Source organism: Lactuca serriola, chromosome 4 (genome assembly GCF_051521515.1).
Source record: "Lactuca serriola cultivar US96UC23 chromosome 4, Lser_US96UC23_V15, whole genome shotgun sequence".
Classification (NCBI taxonomy): domain Eukaryota; kingdom Viridiplantae; phylum Streptophyta; class Magnoliopsida; order Asterales; family Asteraceae; genus Lactuca; species Lactuca serriola.
The window spans coordinates 179,846,828-179,867,715 of NC_136411.1; the positions used below are offsets into that span (position 1 = coordinate 179,846,828).

The window sequence follows — 20,888 nt, forward strand, 5'->3', positions numbered from 1 at the left end:
GCAATAATTTATTGTGGGAAAAGCTATGGAAATTGACACGAAACTCCAAACTCAAAATCAAACACCAAAATTATTACGTCAGCATCTTGAACTGGAACACCGGCAAAACAGGTAACGGACTATATTATTCTGCCTCTTTTATATATGGGGGTTGATAATTCCACGGTTATTTTCTATTCATCCTAGGATTTTATAAACAAATTGACAATGATGCCCTTTTTATATTTAGAGCGTAATTATGGTCTATATTGATACACTATATCTATTTTAATTCTTTTGCAAACAAATTGACAATGATGCCCTTTTTATATTTAGAGCGTAATTATGGTCTATATTGATACACTATATCTATTTTAATTCTTTTGCAATAAATAAAATATTCAATTAGTTAACCCTTTATCCCACCAGATCTGCCCCCACCATTTGATACCCTTTCCTTCACATTTCAGCTTTACCCACGCCGGAGACCTGCAACCCACGTTCATCTTCTTACTCCTTGCCTCCTTCGTCTTTTGTGGTCCTCAAAAAACCTCCTATTTTTGCCCAATAAAAAATACAAATATCGTCGGAACTTCTACAGAAACACCCATCTCCGGTTGACTCCATTCGGGGATGAAGCACTCTCCAAAAGGCCCTCCCACCACCCCCAATCCGCCGGCTTCAAGAAAAACTCACATCTCGGCCGACAAAAAGCACTAGATCGGAAGCCTTACTTGGCCGATAGAAAGCACTAGATCGGAACTCTTTTGAAAATCGAAGCTTGAAACCTTTAAACCCCATGGACCAACAAATCGTATTCCGAAAGGTGGCTGTCGATTTTGTAGGTGGCGGCAGAGGGAGCGGTTTCCGACGAGGGTTTGGGTGTGAGTTTAAGGTCTTGACTTGGGCGTACGAAAGATGAGGGAGAAGGTATTCGGTGAGGGGGAAGAGTAGCAAAGATTAAGAAAGTGGGTCAATTTACTATTTTATTTGTTTACAAAAGGATTAAACATAATATTAAATACTAATATCTACCATAATTACACTTAAATAATAATAAATGGCACATTCGTCTATTCTCTATATAATTAGTGCAATGGAAATAGCACTTCCCTTATATATATATATATATATATATATATATATATATATATATATATATATATATATATATATATATATATATATATATATATATATATATAAAAGTTTATAACCCGTGGGAACCACGGTTATAAAATTAATCAAACTTTTATAATAAAAACTCAAAATTATTAATAAGTTATTTTAAATAAATTATTAATTTAAGAGATATTTTTATTAGTTACGTGAATTATAATCATTGATTCAAATAAATATATAAAATTAATTTTTAATATACATTAGATATTTTTTATTTGTGAATTAATGAAAAAATAATTTAAAATTTAAAATTTAAAAATCACATTAATGAGGAGGTCTAATAAATTTAAAAAGGAAAACTAATAGATTGACAAGTGGCAACACATTAATTAAAATGTCTAATATGATGACACATGGCAAAAGAGCTACTCTTTTATTAGTATATATATATATATATATATATATATATATATATATATATATATATATATATATATATTTTAGTTAATTCAAGTTCCAAAAATAATATTTAAAAAAAGAATTTTTGGATTTTTCCATTTATTTTGCATTTTAAAATTATTTTAAGATTTGGTTTCACGTTCTCATAAAATTAGGTCGTCTCACATGAACCTAACCCTATATATATATATATATATATATATATATATATATATATATATATATATATATATATATATATAGAGAGAGAGAGAGAGAGAGAGAGAGAGAGAGAGATGATCATTTGAGAACTCAAAGTTTCCCGAGAACCCGAGAACTAAATAATAACCGTTAGATTAAAATAATAGAGGGTTAGGATGCTTCGTAGCATTTTTGTAAATATCTGAAAATAAAATGGGGCGGGGGCATCTTATTAAAATAAATCAAGGATATTTTAAGGACATTTAATCATGTTAACTCTTTATGCTATCTCTCTCTCTCTCTCTCTCTCTCTCTCTCTCTCTCGATCCTCTCTCTCTACCCTTCATCACACCTCCGATCTCAAATCGTCGGATCTCAAATCCTGAAATCGTTGTTGAAGTGTGACAGGATGTGAGTATAGCTCATCGGAACATCTACAATGAAGCATTAGGTCGATCGTTTTCTTCTAAATCTGGTCTTGCCTTGTCGATTTGGAGAAGATAGTCCTATCGAATGTCCAGTTGGAGTGGAATCGATCATCTACAATGAAGCATTAGGTCGTTTTTGTCGATCGTCTCCCTCTTCCCTTCATCGGCGACTGTCAATCCACATTTATTGATCTTCGGTGGTTGTTACATCATCTCCACGTCCTTCGCGGATCGATCGCTTATTGACTCTCCTAATTTTCCCCAAAATAAACACCACCATCCTCCAGATCTGGAATTAATTGCTAAACCGTAATGCCTTGTCGTATGAGTTCGTTTCCAGCATGTCTTCAACCTGTTCTACACCAGATTCCAAGCTGAATTTCCGTCCGATCATCGGAATTCGAAGCCATCTAGGAATAGTTGCCGCCTGACATCTTAACCGAAGAGTAAGCTACAAGAGGTGGAAGACAATGACAGTTACAAAAACGAGACAGAACGGTAGCAGTTACAGCCGCGTTCATACCACCAGAGAAACACTTCAATTTCATGTTCAACTTCTCTAATTGTATTTTTAATTGTTTTAATGTTAATATTTGTTGTAATGACATTGAATGCTAATCTCCTCGGAATCAATCAATTAATCAAGCGATCAAGTACCTTAGTATTTTGTATTCTAATAGTTTCATAGCACAGTAACAAATGACTTGAGGATTAGTTTCTCCATGGATTTTGGGTACTTTTCTTCCTTCCTCATCTGAATTCTCTACATCGTCGCCTTCTTCGACTATTTGTGTGTGTTGATCTTACTTCAGAGCACCAAAAAACCTTAAATTTGTTCTCCATGAGGCGCTCGATTTTGCTGGATTCAACACTACCTATGCTAGGGTATTTCTTTTCTATCAATTCAATCTTTTATTCCCATTGTTTTCTTATACTATATAATTCTCCTTCACATCATTTGTCTTGAATTTCTTTTCCTTTTGTTATTATACGTTTGAAAAATCTGTTTGTATGGGCTCTGTTAATTTTTAACAGTGTTCTGTACCCTGATAGGTAGCAATTTTCAATCAAAAGTCATTTTTTACAAACTTGAATTTTATACAAATTAGTAAAGATTGTTTTTACTGACGGGTTCAATGAGGTATACCAGTCATTGCGTTGGTTTCAGTCAGTGTTCTAAAAGGCGCGCCATAGCGTGAGGCATGGCTCCGCCGTTACGAAAAGTCTCATAACGTTGCTGTTAGGCGTGACGCGTGGCAATGCGTGATATGACGCGTTATGACGTGTTATGGCGCATGTTTTTTCGTTTGAGACATAGTTTTTTTCTCTTTGTTATGTCTTCTCTAATCGGAGATACAAGTATTATGGTTTTTGTTAAAATTTTGTTACTAGTTATTGATCTAACACTTCTAAAATGTAGTTATATTTAATATAAATTTATATTTATGTGGTAATATAAATTTAAATTAATACAAAATCGCCGCCTTACATCACGCCTTAAAAACGCCATGGCTCGCCATGGCTCGTTAAGCTTGAGGCTTGACCTTGCCGCCACGCCACGCCTCACGCCATTTAGAACCTTGGTTTCAGTCACCGGCACCTTTCCAGGAACATTGGTTGCATATGCCTTTGAGTGGTTACTTGATTGCCAACAAGTTTGGTGTGATCGTTCATTGTTTAAGCCACGAACAAAATACGACATGCTTCCCTCTTTGGAGAGGTCCTGAAGAGTTCCAACCCCACCGAGCCATTACGTTGGCACTTGTAAACGGTATCCATTATATGTCGGTGTTTTTGAAAGGAAATTACCCAATGCCTCCTACCACAGCGTATTGGAACGCCCATAAAAGTGTGTCTGCATCTACATGGCAAACTATGTATTGGCCGCGTTTTCATTTATACAATCAACTTAGGTCTTGTACTTCTGAAACACCTTGGATACATATTCAAGATTAAGTGCGAATGTATTTGATTTTTTTATTATTTGTTGCGTCAAAATATTGTTTTATTATTCATTCTTAAATTTTATGCGGACATCGAACACTTTAATGAATTAAATTAGACTATTATAAGATATGAAAAAAATACATGTTCGTTTTTAACATAATAAATTAATTAAAATTTGTTCAAATGCTATTGAAAATCGACCGTTAACAATCCAATTAATTTTACTAATGCGACTATTCACAATAATTACTTTTTACTTTCTCATTTTAAAACAAGAAATATATGTACGTTTTTATGTTATTGATATTTATATTATTTTTTAAACTGACTATTATTTTGGGTGACGGATTGCAATGAGTTTATAAGTTAAAAATTTACAAAATTTATTTACAAAATGATTTTAATATATGAAAACCGTTATCGTTATCAATCCAACTAGTTTTCGATACCTACCTATTATAACTTTGTAACTACATTTAATTCATCTTTTAATAACATAAAAAAATGTGAATAGTAATTAATTTTAGATTTAAAAAAGCATTAATCATTACATATTTTTTTTACCGGCAAATACAAATATTATAATCTACATCTAAACTAACATCTAATTTCACCTATATTCACCATGAGGCTTAAACCCTCGACCTCAAGGAAGGAGGGCACCACCTGATAATTATAATTTATAAGCGTAATCACAAGCTAATTATTAAAGACAATTAAAGGATGGGTTTTACTTTTTACACACCATCCTATTCCAAGTCTACTGCACACCAACCTAATATTGTGTTGACCTATATATTTGACTCTAACTATCTCTTTATTTCTTAAACACAGCTTTTAACATTAATGACGCAACGATTAACTACGAGAATAGGAAAACAATAAGGATATGGATAAATGAAGCATGAGAAAAGGGTGAGAAAATTAGAGGGATAATGACTTGAAAGGGTAACGAACTTTCGACTTTTTTCACATTTAGTCACTAAATTTTTTTTCGTTATCTTTTTGCCATTGAACTATTGAAACTGTTCACATTTTACCCTTATGACCGGTAACAGCCGGTCATAAGGGTAAAATGTGAACAGTTTCAATAGTTTAGTGGCAAATAGATAACGAAAAAAAGTTTAGTGACTAAATATGAACAAAATCGAAAGTTTGTTTCCCTCTAAAAAGTTCAATGACTAAATGTGAACAAACTTTCTCTTGTATTATGTTTTAGCAAATTATTTATTTTTGTTAAATTGTAGCAACATTTGTTGATGAAGAAATCTATGAAATAAAAAAAAAAACCTGAAAATATATTTAAAAAAAAACAAAAAACCGAAACCGAAATAAAAAACTAATGGTTTGACATTTTCCAAAATAAAAAATCAAAATTTCCAATCTGATTTTGGTTTTACAAAAAAATGAACCATTCTCACTGATGTGAATTATGACCATTGGTTTGGCATGCGGAATTTGTGACATCCCATGAATACGTAGTTACAACATCGTATGAACTCGTAATTCATAGTAAGGGGTTAGAATACCATCGCATGAATACGTAGTTACAACATCGTCTGAACTCGTAATTCATCACCTACAGGTTATGGGTCTGCTGGTGTTTCCACTAGGTTGTCTAAAATAGTCTGTGGTCGCCATCTATACTTTGGTAGATGACTACATCACCATATTGACGATTAAGGTTATGGTATCTCCTTTCATCCTACATCACCTATTCATCATCATCTATTTACCTAATTATCATCACCTATCTCTCATCATTTTATTTCATCACACACCAACTATTTCATCTACCCATGTTTCATCTGCAACATATTTGTAGATATAAAATAAATATATCGTTTAAATCTTTTAAAACATGTATAAAATCATTCATCCAGCATAGACAACAAATATTCAAATAATATGCACACATAGCACGTAATTTATATAAAATACTTCATATCTATGTGTAAGATGAAAGTAACTATATATACCATAAAAATCCCATAAATGCTTCCTAACTTCAAACCCCAAGGTTTACTCTACTAAAGCTTCATATTCTCGGCTCTCTAGACCTAGAAGGGTCCAGATCTATAACACAAACTTGCAAGAGGGGTTTGAGGCATTCAAAACCCCAACGATGAAGTGATTCAAGCCCTAACCCCAAAATGGAATCTACATAATAAGGAAGGAAAAGGGTTCATTTGTGTACCTCATAATGAAGCTCCTTGCTTGAATAACTCAGAACAATAACCTTCCTTGGTCCCTCTTGCTGGAACTCTTCTCCTTTCTTGCAAAATCACACCAAAAAGCTCAAGATAGCTCTTTCTCTCACTCTACACACTCAAGCTCGCTAGAGTTCTCACTTATGGGAAAGGTAGTCGCAATTGAAGGCCATAAGTGCCTTTAAATATGGCTCGGGCCCAAAGATTTAGGGTTTCTGCCAACATTGCGGACTCGTCGAGTCGCCTCACCGACTCGTCGAGTCCATTCATTAATCCGAGTCATCAGTCGCGACCTTACTCGACGAGTTGAGGCGTCAACTCGTCGAGTCTCTCTTCTTAACTCAAAAGAAAAATACTTAAATTATGATACCTGAAAATCCGGATGTTACATTCTGTTTTTTTATTTCATAGATTTCTTCATCAACAAATGTTGCTACAATTAAACAAAAATAAATAATTTGCTAAAACATAATACAATAAGAAGTTTGTTCACATTTAGTCATTGAACTTTTTAGAGGGAAATGAACTTTCGATTTTGTTCACATTTAGTCACTAAACTTTTTTTCGTTATCTATTTGCCACTAAACTATTGAAACTGTTCACATTTTACCCTTATGACCGGTAACAACCGGTCATAAGGGTAAAATGTGAACAGTTTCAATAGTTCAATGGTAAATAGATAACAACCGGTCATAAGGGTAAAATGTGAACAGTTTCAATAGTTTAGTGGTAAATAGATAATGAAAAAAAGTTTAGTGACCAAATGTGAAAAAAATCGAAAGTTCGTTACCCTTTCAAGTCATTATCCCAAAATTAGAATCCTATGCAAATAATGATAAATGCTATGATTGCAACTCGTATTATGTGGTTTACACTGAAAATAAAATAATGATAAATGCTAATTAATTTCGACTTCTTCCAGGTGCTTAGTCCATTTATATTTACTGAGCCGATGTCTTATATGCATTAACCCTAGGCCAAAGAAGGTCGACACAAAAATCCCAGCACAGATAGACAACGAAGCTTCTAAAACCCAGTCTTTCAAGTGGCTCTCGTTAGGTAGTGGCGAAATCACCCAAATTCCAGCAACATATGATACGGCCATAAATGCTAATGCCACCCACGTTACCTTATGAATTGCTGCTAATATCAAATTCAGTGGCTTTTCTCTCAAGGGGATGATGCTAACTAGAACCATAACGACGCACATGGATATAAACAGTGCTATGTGATTGCTGATGGCAAAGATCTTGAAAGCTCGTTTTCTGCCCATAATTGATTTTCCCTTTTGATCTCCGTCCTGGTAGACACCGCCAGGAGGGTTCATACCAGCTGTGAATGCAACGGCGATTATCAAGATGGCCACCGGTGCTATCGTGTTCCTTGCATTTTGCAGCGCCTCTCTATGCAATTTGATCATCTGCTTTCTTTCGGGGCTTTTCTTGTAAGTTTCGATATGTTTTTCTTCTTCTGCAGTGGTTTGACTGCAAAAACATGTTTCATTTTCCAGAGGAGGTGCTTCAATTCGGATCTCCGACAGGGTGTTTATGTTTGTGTCTGTTGAAGACGATTCATTCCATATAATTTGATGATTAATTTGCTCTTTTCTTTCTCCCTTGATGTATTCTGTGAACTGCAAATGAACTTGAATGAGGTTAATTAGGACACAAAACAAAGAGAATTCCACGCTTGAACTTGATCTCTAGATAATCAAACTAGAACAAGTACTAGCAAGTTTATTAGACTGCATCAAACAACCTCCTGGGGTTAAAGATACATCATTATATATGTGTCTACATGTCAGACCACACTATGTATAGCCTCTCTTTTTACTTATTCAGGTATCATTAATAATACCTTGTTCTTTAGAAGGTACAAGGGTTATATTAAGGAGACATGATTACACAAGCCTTCTAGACTATTTTCGATGATCAGGACACGAGGAGGGCATTCAGTTCCTTTTGAACAGAGGAGACATTGAGAATGCAATTTTTGTTCCATTGACATTTGTCGAAATCAATGCACGCCAAACACAATACATAATATTTTGGGAGAGAGGGAGAAACAGATTCATACCTGGTGGTTCAAACCTCTAATCTGAGCAAGATCTTGGATGGGGTTACCAGATCTATCGGGTCGATAAAACAGGTATGTTGCCCCCTTGAGGATCCCATCTACAAATTTGAAGGCATCAAACTGATTGAATCTTATGGTAAGATGGAACAAATTTTCTCCATGTTTAGAGAGAGTCTGGAAGGAGGAAGGAGCAACGGATGCAAACTCTTCCAAGATGGCTAGCTTCCCATGTATAGCTGCTACATGCAACGGTGTGTAACCGCTGTTATCAAATTGAAAAGCTTGGTAATTAGGATCCTTCCTCAGAAGTATTGATGTAATCTCCAGATGCCCGCTTCTGCAAGCCCCATGCAACGCTAAGGATCCATTTCTGTCTTTTTGATTAGCAAGATTCGGACATCTTTCTAGCAACCTTTTAGCAATATCTGTGTCAAATAACTTTTATTAGCATATGATTAAAAATAATAACAACTTAGTTTCCTATCGATATGGACAATGCACTTTACTTTTTATCCATAATAACAAGATATATTAATAAGTTTTTACTCCTATCACCGTTGGTCTAACAGTTAAAAAAAATGTTATTAGAGGTAGAAAAGTCAAAATTCAAAAAACCCTGACGAGTTTTCGGGAAAATATGCAAAATTCTGCATGAGGTAGGTAGGTAGGTAGATACCTGTTTGGCCTCTTGAGGCAGCAGCATAGAGACAAGCTGCATGGTCAAAGATGTTCAACAACCATAAGGAAGTGTAAGTGTGATCCAAAAGGAAATTGACAATGTTAAGATGCCCGTAGTCACAGGCCAGAAACAAGGCGCTCTGGTTCTCAGAATTGAGTTTGGCCGCCATCCATTTGTTGGCCTCCATGAGCAGCCTGACCACACTGTACTGGCCCATACGACACGCTTCGTGGATCGGCGTCTCTGAGTTGATGTTATTCTCTTCGGTCACCATTTGTGGTCTCAGTTCCAAAATGAGTGACACCATCTCCACATGTCCGAGTCTTGAAGCCAGGTGTAACACAGTAGCATTTTCCATTCTTTTGTCGACCACGTGTTCATCCTCTTCAACCATTTTCCTAAACCCAGTAGTGTCGTTATTTATGATTGCCTGTGTGACAACCCAATCCATAAATACCATAGTCTCTTGCTCCTTCTAAACCGTCGAGCAAGAATCGAGTTCAAAGAATCAACAGCGATGTCTCTGCATTTTATGGACGTGTCCCTTGAAAGCTTCTACGAAGCTTCCATATGAAACTTCTATGCAGTTTCCATGGTGTGATCATTTGTTTCTTTTGGTCAATAAGTAACTTTGATTCTCATCCTTTTTTTTTAAATTATTATTAAGAGAAAAAGAAAATATTGGTTTCGAAAACAAATAACCAATCATAGAGTACTTGTTCATCTACAACCATATTCTGAAAGGCAACTGTATTGTTTTTGACGATAATGCCCGAATAACTACCTAATGGATAAATATTTATCTTTTCTTTTTCATACCCTTTTAAATGAAGGCATGTATGAAAGGGGTGATCTCATAGTTCTTGGTCTGTGAAGATGCGTTGTTAGGTGCTCCATTTTATTTTCCCATTGAGGCCGAATCTAAACCTGTGCTCGAATAGGCCCATTCAACGATTTAAAATCTCCAATGTGATAAAAGAATCAATCAAAAAGAACCCCCTAATTCCAATTAGGAATTCGTTGGGCCCGTTAGACCTATTTATACAGAATGGTAAAAAGGTCGTCTATGATAATCGATCATAGAAATGAAATAAAGAGATATTTTAATCCTTACCAATTCGATCGTATACTAAAATATCATTAAATTTTATTAAATAAACATTAAATACTACACATATCATAAATTTAATTGGAAAGAAACACAAAATAAGAGAATATTTAATTTCACCTCCCTAAATATAATCACTCAAGAATCGAGCTTCACAATTAAAATCGGGTTCGATTTATGAGAATTGCCCTAACAAAATCTATTTTTTGGTTAAATGTGATATTTATAGCATAACTTGAGTATTAATCAATTTGAAAATGCATATCCATACACTTTTCTTTTTCGTGAAACGAATTTGGTTCAATAAATTTTCTTTTTTTGTTAAGTTACTGCTTTTACAGAATAAAGTCGATTTCCTTCGTAATTGTGTGCATTTGTCCTAGCGTGACACTTTTTGTAAGTAATCTCACAGAGACGAAGTAAAGTAGTAAACAACGCGCATAATGGTAAGTAATGGTCAATGTTCTTGATAAAGGGTCATACATTTTCAACAATCGAGCACCTTTTTAATTATGCCCTAACAAAGTTTAAATTTTGGTTAAATATAATATTCTAATGAGATTAAAAAAAAACAAAAAAAGTTATGTCCTAACAAAGTTTAAATTTTGGTTAAATATAATATTCTAATGAAATTGTCACGAAAGTATATCAATGGCACTGCAGGACAAACGGAAGTAGAAATGAAACTATCACGAAAGTATATCCACGGGCTCAAATAGTGATGATACCTTCAAAGTTCAAACGCGTTCTTTCATCGTGAGTTATCATCAAGAGGTTTTGAGTGACAAATAAATAATTGTTCTAACGACATTATCCTTTTGATTAAATTCAGTACTACGAAGTTAATTTTAACATAATTTAAAAAAAAAATTGTTATCTCGTTTGGATTTGAATTTATACCACTATCATTGTATGCTGAGCCCTTTCCAAGTTTTTTTTTGACAACAAATAATTATTTATTCTCGTTTTCCAGATATCGAACCCAAGACCTCAATTTAGGCCTCGCAATCGGGTTGGGTTCGGATTGGCGGGTCACGAGTTGGCGGATTGGCGGGTCAAAAAACATAAGTTCAACTCAACCCATATAATATATGAGTTGACAGGTTGGCGGATCATGGGTTGGTGGGTTAGAAATTTTAACCCAACCCAACCCACATAACCCGTTTTAGCATATGGATTAGTGGGTTCACAAGTAAATAAGTCGAACCCAACCCATATAACCCGTTTAATAAATAATGAATGTATTTTTTAAAAATGAGGTTTTTTCAATATAAAGTCATAAAGTGATTAAATTAATTAACATAAAAAATAGGTTTTCAACATAAGTTCATAAAGTTAGGGGTGCAAACGAGCCAAGCTACTCGCGAGCTACTCGAGATCGGATCGTTAAAAGCTCGACTCGAAATCGATTTTAAACGAGCCCGAGCCGAGCTCGAGCTTAATATTAAGCTCATTTATTAAACGAGCTCGAGCTCAAGCCTATGTCATTAAGCTTGATTAGGCTCGCGAGCCTAAACGAGCCTTTATATAATATAATTTAATATTATTTAAATATATTAAAATAAAAACATGGGAATTATGGATTTAGGGTATTAGCAAACGAGCTTCTTAACGAGCTCGAGCCGAGCTTAAGCTTATTTAGACACGTCAGATAAAAAACGAGTCGAGCCCGAGCTCGAGCCGAGCTTGTATAATTCTTTATGAGCTCGAGCCGAGCTCGGTACAAGAAAGCTCGAGCTCGAGCTCGAGCCTTATATAACTTAAACGAGCCCGAGCCAAGCCTGGCCAGGCTCGGGCTCGGCTCGGCTCGTTTGCACCCCTACATAAAGTCATTAACATCCAAAGAAAATTTAAAAATAAAAATATTCATACAAAGTGGATGCATTCTTCGTTCGTGACTCGTGAATATCTAAAAATAACATGTTTTTTTCTTTTTTGATTAGCCGACTGCAAATGCGGACTAACCACATACGAATACGAAAGGAATACAATGATATGAAATATTACGAATACCGAAGGAAATCAGATTTCACTAATATATATATATATATATATATATATATATATATATATATATATATATATATATATATATATATATATATATATATATATATATATATCGGTTGACAGGTTGACCCACGAACCCAAACAGGTAACCAAATTCAACCCATGAAAAAAACGGGTTGGCGGATTAGCAGGTCAAAATTTTCAACGCAAATCCGTCTATTTTCGGGTTGGATCAGTGTCGGGTTACAGGTTGGATCGATAGTTTTCATCCTTAACCTTATAGTTAGTTGTTAGTTTAAAACCGCCGAATTAGCTAACTAGGCTAGACAAGGTGTTCATGATATTTCAAAGGCCTTTTGCAAAAATCAAATGGAGGTTCCGAAATTTTTTTTTCTTTGCAAAATATTATTATGTTATTTTCTGACGACTAAATTCAAAAAATAAATAAAATAACTATTAGCATGTTTCAATCAAATTACAAAATACAAAAATGAAATAAAATATTTAACACAAAGTGATAGTATATGAGTATCTTGTAATTATATTTGCTTATTACTTATAAATTAAAATTGTTATAGACATCTTTTAAAAAAAAATAAGCAACATATTATTATTTTCGAAACATAGATCCTCTAGCATTTTATACAAAAATAGATTCATCTATTCTACTTTCATAATCAATATTTTCAATAAACTTTGGCCAAACGAAATCAATACCAAAGAGTTTAATATCTATTGAGACTTGGTATATATGATTTAAGCAAGCATTTAGTTTTATAAAGCTTCTTTCGACTATTGAAACAATAATGAGAACAATTGATCAAATAAGAAGCACATGGGGTGAACTATCTTTCAAAAACACTTAAATTTTCGTGAAATCAACAAACAACGTATAAATATATTGAACAACTTGTAAACGCTTCACAGGTTTTTTCACAAGAGTTTTCCATCTCTTTCTTGAATCATCAACTTCATCCACATTTTATGTTACTCATTCTCTATGTTTCTCCTCATCAAATTGAACATTATCAAATTTTATTGTATTATTTTCGAATACATTGTTCTCCATTTGAACTTATTTTTCATTACAATGACATTCGTACATTTGTTTGAAAATAAATCAGTTAATTACTCTTCTTTAACTATGAATAGGGTTGTAAACGAACTGAACGTTCAGCGAACAGTTCATGAACCGTTCGACGGGAAGTTCGTTTATATAATAAATGAACGAACACAAACATAAATTCTCGTTCGTTTAGTTAAACAAACGAACATGAACATTGATCTTGTTAGTTCAATTCTGTTCGTTTAAGTTCGTTTATATTTGTTCATATAAGTTCATTTTATATTCATATATGCTTAATCGTGTTTGATTACATTACTATATTATATGTTCATTTATATTCATAAATGTTCAGTTATGTTTTTTTTTTTTTTTTTTTTTTTTTTTTTTTTTTTTTTTGTCTTTGTTCGTTTACGTTCGTTCGTTTAACTTGTTCACGAACATAAACGGACGAACATGAACAATGTAATTTGTTAAACGAACAAACATGAACAAAGAAACTCGTTCGTTTATACGTTCGTGTGTGTGTGTGTGTGTGTATATATATATATATATATATATATATATATATATATATATATATATATATATATATATATTCATGTGAGACTACTGTATTTGTGAAACGAAGATACGCAATCCTAGCCACTGATTTTATAGATAAAAAAAACATTTTTAAAATACAAAACAATTGAAAATTTTTGAAATTTTTTTTAAAAAAAATATTATTTCAGCATTTTTTTAAAATAAAAATAAAATATAAATAAATAAATAAAATTACCATTTTTTTAAAAATATCTATTAAATACTCCATTAGAATATATGAATATTTTACATATCTGACAAATTTAATAAAATACTAAAATATTGTGACATTCTAGAAATCAAATTAGAATATTTATAGTGTAATATTCAATTAGAATATTTTACGTGTTTTTAAAAAAAAAACATAAATTTTTATTTATTTATTTTTATTATTTTTTTATGTAAATAAAATGACGAAAATAATAATTAATTTTTTTTTCAGATTTTTCTTTTTATTTTGCATTTTAAAATTATTTTTAGATTGTATCTCACGGTTTCAAAAACTATATATATATATATATATATATATATATATATATATATATATATATATATATATATAAAGTATATAAATATCAATTTTTAAGATTAAGTTCTTAAAACAATTAGTATAAATTTTGACAGGAAATCTACAGAAAAGTCTCAATATTTTGAAATTTTTTTAATAATGTCCTAAATTTTATATTTTGAATAAAAAAGTCCCGACTTTTTACGTTTTAAATAGAAAAGTCGAAGAAACCGGTTAATTTATTCACCTTATCCCTTTTGACCTGTTCAGCAGGTCAATGACCAAATCGTTAATTTTTCCAAAATAATGAGACTTTTCTGGAGATTTTGTCAAAACTTATACATAATGTGTAAACATATTTTTTTACGTGTTTATATATATTTTTAAGTATTTTACATATTTTTTTTTTATATATTTTTATGCGTTATTTTTTATTTATTATGTATATATATATATATATATATATATATATATATATATATATATATATATGTATGTATTTATGTGTTTTTGTAAGTTTTTATATGTATATGTTTACATTTTTATGTATTTTTTAGTTTATAAACATATTTTTTAACGTATTTGTAGGCATTTTTAAGTATTTTTTATATTTTTTATTTATTTTTATGTGGTATTTTTTATGTATTGTGTATTTATGTATTTTTTACTTCAAGTCATCTTCACAATTTCATACAATCCATACAACTTCTTCGATTATGTCTAGATGATTTTCATACATACTCATTTTTAAGTTTTTTCAATTAACTTAGCTTGAAATTAAACATCGAATGGGAAAAGCTTAAAATATAAGGGTATTTAGTAAAACTATTGTAACATCTCAAAAATACAACCCCAAAATTTTGTTTTAATTAAGTTATTACATAAAACCATTAGTATAAAAACATTCATAATAATAACTCATGTCAAAACCAAAGTGTCAATAATCAAAACACGGTATCATAAAACCATATCAGAATGTAATCCCAAGGATCTCGTGTGCGGAAAACATGGTGTGGTGCGCTGCAATCGAGCTGGCTCCCTTCCTTTGAAAACGAAGTACCATAAACCAAAACTGAAAACTATAAGCACAAAGGTTAGTGAGTTCCCCCATCATGCCACATAATGTCTATTCCTCGGTATCTTTCGACTGGTATCTGTCTGGCATAACTGGGAGTTGGACTCCCCATCGGTATCTTTCAATCGGTACTCGGGAACTAACCTCCCTTTTGGTATCTCCGGGGACTATTTCACGCCTATCTATGGCCCAATTTTCCAAATTGGGCCCAACTCCTCAGATGGGCCTTACCTCAAAGCCCATTAATTATCCAATCATCAAGGCCCAACAATAAACCCAAGTGAAATTAGGGTTTTCACATAAAATGACGATTAGGGTTAAGTGCTTCTCACTTAACCCATTAAGGACTTCATCCATTAAGGACTCAATCCATTAAGTCCATCATTCTTCTAAATAAGTCATATAGTGTGATTGGGCTTAATCACACAATTCCATTCCAATGCCCCAAAAGTGGGTCCCAATAAGTTCAAGCCCATAAATCCAATATTAGGGTTTTGTAAACCCTAATTAAGGTTTCCAACCCCATCTTATCCCAATAGACCCAATTGATATGTCTTTTGATCAATTAAGGTTCATTAGACTTATTAAGGTTTCATTAGGCCCATTAGTTGTCTGTTTAAGCTTTTAGGTCCATTAAGCTTTATTGGGACCATTAGGGTTTATTAAGCTTATTAAGCCTCATTGGGGCTGCTAGGGTTTCTTAGTCCCTTTGTCCAACCATCCAACCGAGTCAAAACACCATCAAAGCACACGGTCACCCGATACGAGGGCCGATGGCGGCAGCCACCACCCTTCGGTGGTGGTTTTCAGTTTTCTTTTCATTACTCTTCTTTTTTGTTACATTTTACAATGCTAAAACCCCAAATAAGCACACACACACACACACACTAATACAACACATAAACACAACAACCTAGTGGTGGCCAACGGTGGCACGGAGTGGCAGCCACCACCTCACGGTGGTGGCGGTTGGGGTCCTTCTTCAGATCTCCTGCCAAGAAATGCTCCCGCAGCCTCATAACATCACGATATTCGAACACAAACACCATCACACGCCCACAGCCACCTTTCACGGTGGCTAGTGGCGGCAGAAGATCTTTCCCAGCGACAACCACCATGGTTGGTTGCCATGGCGGTCTTCTAGCGTTTTCCAGCCAACCTTTCAACCACACAATCTCGCGGTGATGACTGAAACACGCACAAACATCACATCATTGGCTGAAATACGAACATACACATGGAATACACACATCACTACCACCCTTATGGTGATTTGCGACAAAAAGAAGGGATTTCATCAAAAGGTGATAGCCATCGGGGAAGAGATGGCGACAAACGTGAGAGAAATGGCAGAAGAACAGGAGAGAGAGAAGGGTTGTCATTACTGGAGAAGATAGGGGTACGGAGGCCCCGACATTCAGCATCGACGGACATTCGCAGCTTCATTGGCGGTCTTCAATGGCTCCTTCTCGGTGGTCCTCGCTGATGGCTCCCGACTTCGTCGTCGGCAGTGCAACAATGATATTCGGGTTCTCAACGGAGAGGTGGCGGCTGGAGGTTGGCAAGGTGTCAGCTGAAGTTAGAGATAGGGTTAGGGTTTAGATTGCTTAAATATGGGCACTACACACGAGGGTGACGGGAGGGAAGGATGGCACCAGGTCTAAAACCGTGTTCATCCAAACTATAGCTCATTTTTCCAATATTAGTCCCTCCCCACAATATTGATTTCAATTTAAATCCAAAACTTACACTTTAGCCCCTGCCTCCATAATATCTTTTCAGCTTTAATCCAATATTTACCATTTGGCCCCTTCCTTCAAGATTTTATTTCAATTTAAATCCAGAATTTACCAAACCACCCTCAACCTCTAAAATTCTTTACAAACTAATTCGAGAATTACATTTTAACCCCCACACTCTTAGTTATAACTTTTTAACCCCCAAGACTAACTCCTTGCAACACCATTCTGCATTTAGGACTATTATTCATTTGTTTATTTATTTATTAAATAAACAGGGTGTTACAAATCTCCCCCACTTAAATTAGATTTGTCCTCGAAATTGTTACTTACCATTCCTTACACACCAAACCACTCAAGTAACATGGCCACAACCCTAGGAACACCCTAGCCTCCCCATTGTAACCGTGACCAACCATCTCCAAGCCCTAAAATCCGCAGATGAACGAATTCCTCGTGACAGGATCACATCTACTCTGTCTAAAATATGTTGTCTTGAGACAGTCTGAATCCCTGACAGACCACTCAAAATGGATCATTATTGTTGAATCTAGTCTGTTTATCCCTTAACTGACTACTTAACTTCTGATAACTCGAAGTTCCCACTAGAAAACTGAAATCACAGACCCAATTATCCATACGGGTCATTTAACATAACCCAAGCAATCTGTTATTCCGTCCGTACTTGCAACCCCAAACACAAATACTAATACAACCCAAACGCTGAAACTGCTCGAACACTAATCTGACTGAAGCAGTATGTTGCTACATAACTGCTTTTCAAAATCTATCGAGGCCTTCCTGGTCTCAATTCGTTCGATAATCATCTGAAATATCGGGTTCCGACCTGACTGCGGAGCCAAAAGACTCATACACAGTCGCTCTAAATGATTTCTGAACGAAATCCTTCTCTGGAACTAGGTGTCACTAGTTATCATGCCACCGTGTCTCTGAGAACCTCACGATCTAACCGATGGGGTCCATGCGTCGAATCCTGCCATCATCAAATCTAAGGCTAAAAGTGATTGCCACCTAACCGATGGTAGCCATACTTCACAAACAATCTTATACGGTCCATTGCCTTCCTAATCCCATAACTGTAGTGACGTTCCTTCAGTCTTATCACTGGCTCAACCATACCTAATCCATCTGGGAAATTCCAAAATCCAATCCGTGGATATCCATATCTTCATTACTACACCCGAACTGGTGGGTACTACTGTTCCTTCCGCATCCTAACAACGTGCTCAAATTATTTACTAACCTAGTGAATGCTACAACTACCCGCAGTCTCACGACACTCTATCACTATCTGACCGCTAGTGAATGCTACGGATACCCCCGCAGTCTTACAACAGTTCCCATGCTAACTTACCACTAGTGAATGCTACGGCTACCGCCACAGTGTTATACCACTTCCCATGCTAACTGACCACTAGTGAATGCTACGGCTACCCCCGTAGTCTTACAACACTTTCCAAACCGGGTCGAACACGCACTCGACCTAAAACATCACTAAAATTGAGTCCCAACCGGAACTCTAGCCTGGTTCCCGAAACCTGCTATCACGTGACCCTACTGTATCAGTACCGCACTTATGCCCGTGATCAAAGAGTCACAGTAAACCATGGAATCATCTACACCCTCTGGCTGGGTGAGAATCGGTGCATCGAACAAATGCTGTCTGAGAGTCTCGAAGGCTGCCTACTGCTCAGGCCCCCATCAAAAGGCCACCGATTTCTTAGTCAGTCGGGTCAAAGGAACCGTAATCTCGGAGAAGTCTCGTATAAATCTCTGGTAATAACCCGCTAGACCCATGAAACTCCGAATCTGATTTGGAGACCTCGAAATCTCCCACTGCATCACAACCTATATCTTGGTCGGATCGACCGGAATACCCTTTTGGTTGGGAAGGTGCCCAAGAGATCGCACCTCGCGCAACCAGAACTTACATTTGGAGGACTTTATAAAAAGTCTCCCCCCACTTAGATTCGACTAAGTCTTCACAGCACGCGAGAATTGAAGGATTCCCAATCCTTCTCACTTTCTAATATCCCACTGATGATAACCTGTTCTTACCAATGCTAGTGATTAATCACTAGTTAAACCTTAAGATCGGACATACTCGGAAATCTTGATGAGTACTCTTGAAATCTGGTCCATTCTGACACCTCAATCCACCTCCCATGGTGACAACTAGAGGCTCTAATCTTCACTCTGGTTGACGAGTCCTCATTCCCACTTCCAATCTCGCAGCACCGCTGAACTCTATCCGTACACAGCCCATGCAAAAATACAATTCTTTTAAACATTCGATGACCAACCACTAATACATCTAACACCCGCAACTGACATCACCATCTTCGTGCTACTAATCCTATCTTAGCAATAGTAGTGCCTTGAACTCCAAAGTTCATCCATAGACAAATTCTACCATATACGAACAAATGATAGAATCACTGAACTCTGACTTCACTAGAGAACTATTGGTCTAATCCTGACCCAATATTCTCTGAATAATACTCCAGCACAAATCCCGACAAAGATCCGGGATGACAACGGTGCACGTGGAATCCACCATGCAAGATATATCCCTCTGTAGGTTCATCAAGGACTTTTCGGCATGCATGCTGGCATATATGGTTCTTGATAACCCAGACACTAACAGAAAACCAACCCTAGGTCTGACTTATCCAAACTCACTCACAATTCCAAAGCGATACGTATTCCCAACATCCATCTAATAGCAATAGAAGATGAAATACCCGCAACATCTGGAGGAATACAGATCACCTTCAGCTGACATGATCAACCCTGCCTCACCTGTAGCAGCTTAAACCATTGGAGCGACAAACTCCCTTGAGTATTTTCCCGTACGTGCAGTATTGACTCCGGCCCTGATGGTCTTTCACATGAGGATCAAAAGTCATGGATCTCTTCCTAGGACCCTCTACTACACACACCTGGCATGACCCTCTATTCCCAGGGGGCTCCAAATCGATCTCGCATCTGCATCTGTTGGAAATCATATACTTTAGGGTCTGACACCCTGTCACGCTCACTAGCTCACTTGCCAATGGCTAAGCTGCAACAACTGGAACATCCTCTGTCCTCAAATCGGGTCACAAAATCCTCCCAGAAGCTTCTCATATTCTCCAAGACTCTCACCGATTCGAGTATGGATCCTGTGCTTTCAGTAGTACGGGCCCAATACTACCTTCCACACCTATCCATACTTTCCTCAGCAATCCTCCCGAATATTCCAAGTCCCTTCCTCAAACTGGTACACCTAAGTCTCACTGAGCCTCACTACTAACCCACTGAAACATATCCTAGGCCCTCCTAGGTTCCCGAACTCACCCAGTCCTCAGCTGTTGAAAGATTCCCAGTAATGTCAACTAGCTATTTCATGAATATAGATAACTCACATTACTAAGAGTCCCATAAAGCACAGAGCAAGTAGCATTCAGAAAATGGAAAATCTAACCATCATATTCCAATCAAACCATTATATCCTCTACTCAGGAGTCTGTACATGCAATTCAAAGGTTCATACAATCAAGCATAAGCTAAACAGGCTATCATATCACAGATTGCTTGGTACTAGCATGCAAGTCTACAAGCACATACAATAGGCATATAAGGAATCCTCCTAGATCCTCAGCGCTAATCTAGCATAAAGTTCTCATAATCATATCATAACATAACATGTATGGGTAT

The 20,888-nt window shown here is 35.4% G+C and overlaps 1 protein-coding gene across 1 annotated transcript; it reads right to left on the reverse strand.

Annotated features, from left to right (window-relative positions):
* Positions 1–7,076: 7,076 nt before the first annotated feature.
* Positions 7,077–9,586, reverse strand: LOC145102986 (uncharacterized). Its single transcript, XM_079040514.1, has 3 exons — positions 9,078–9,586; positions 8,402–8,826; positions 7,077–7,958 (listed from the first exon to the last, which is right to left on the reverse strand). Exons 1-3 carry the CDS (start codon positions 9,538–9,540, stop codon positions 7,224–7,226), a joined length of 1,623 nt encoding a protein of 540 aa, XP_078896640.1. The 5' UTR covers positions 9,541–9,586; the 3' UTR covers positions 7,077–7,223.
* Between the last annotated feature and the right edge of the window lie 11,302 nt (positions 9,587–20,888).

Bases quoted from the DNA above. Each gene is read 5' to 3' on its own strand.
- LOC145102986 (XM_079040514.1), bottom strand. From the start codon at position 9,540: ATGGTATTTATGGATTGGGTTGTCACACAGGCAATCATAAATAACGAC. The intron at 8,827-9,077 runs GTATCTACCTAC...TATTTGACACAG, and splicing joins TGCCTCAAGAGGCCAAACAG to ATATTGCTAAAAGGTTGCTA. The intron at 7,959-8,401 runs GTATGAATCTGT...GTTCATTTGCAG, and splicing joins TTAGAGGTTTGAACCACCAG to TTCACAGAATACATCAAGGG.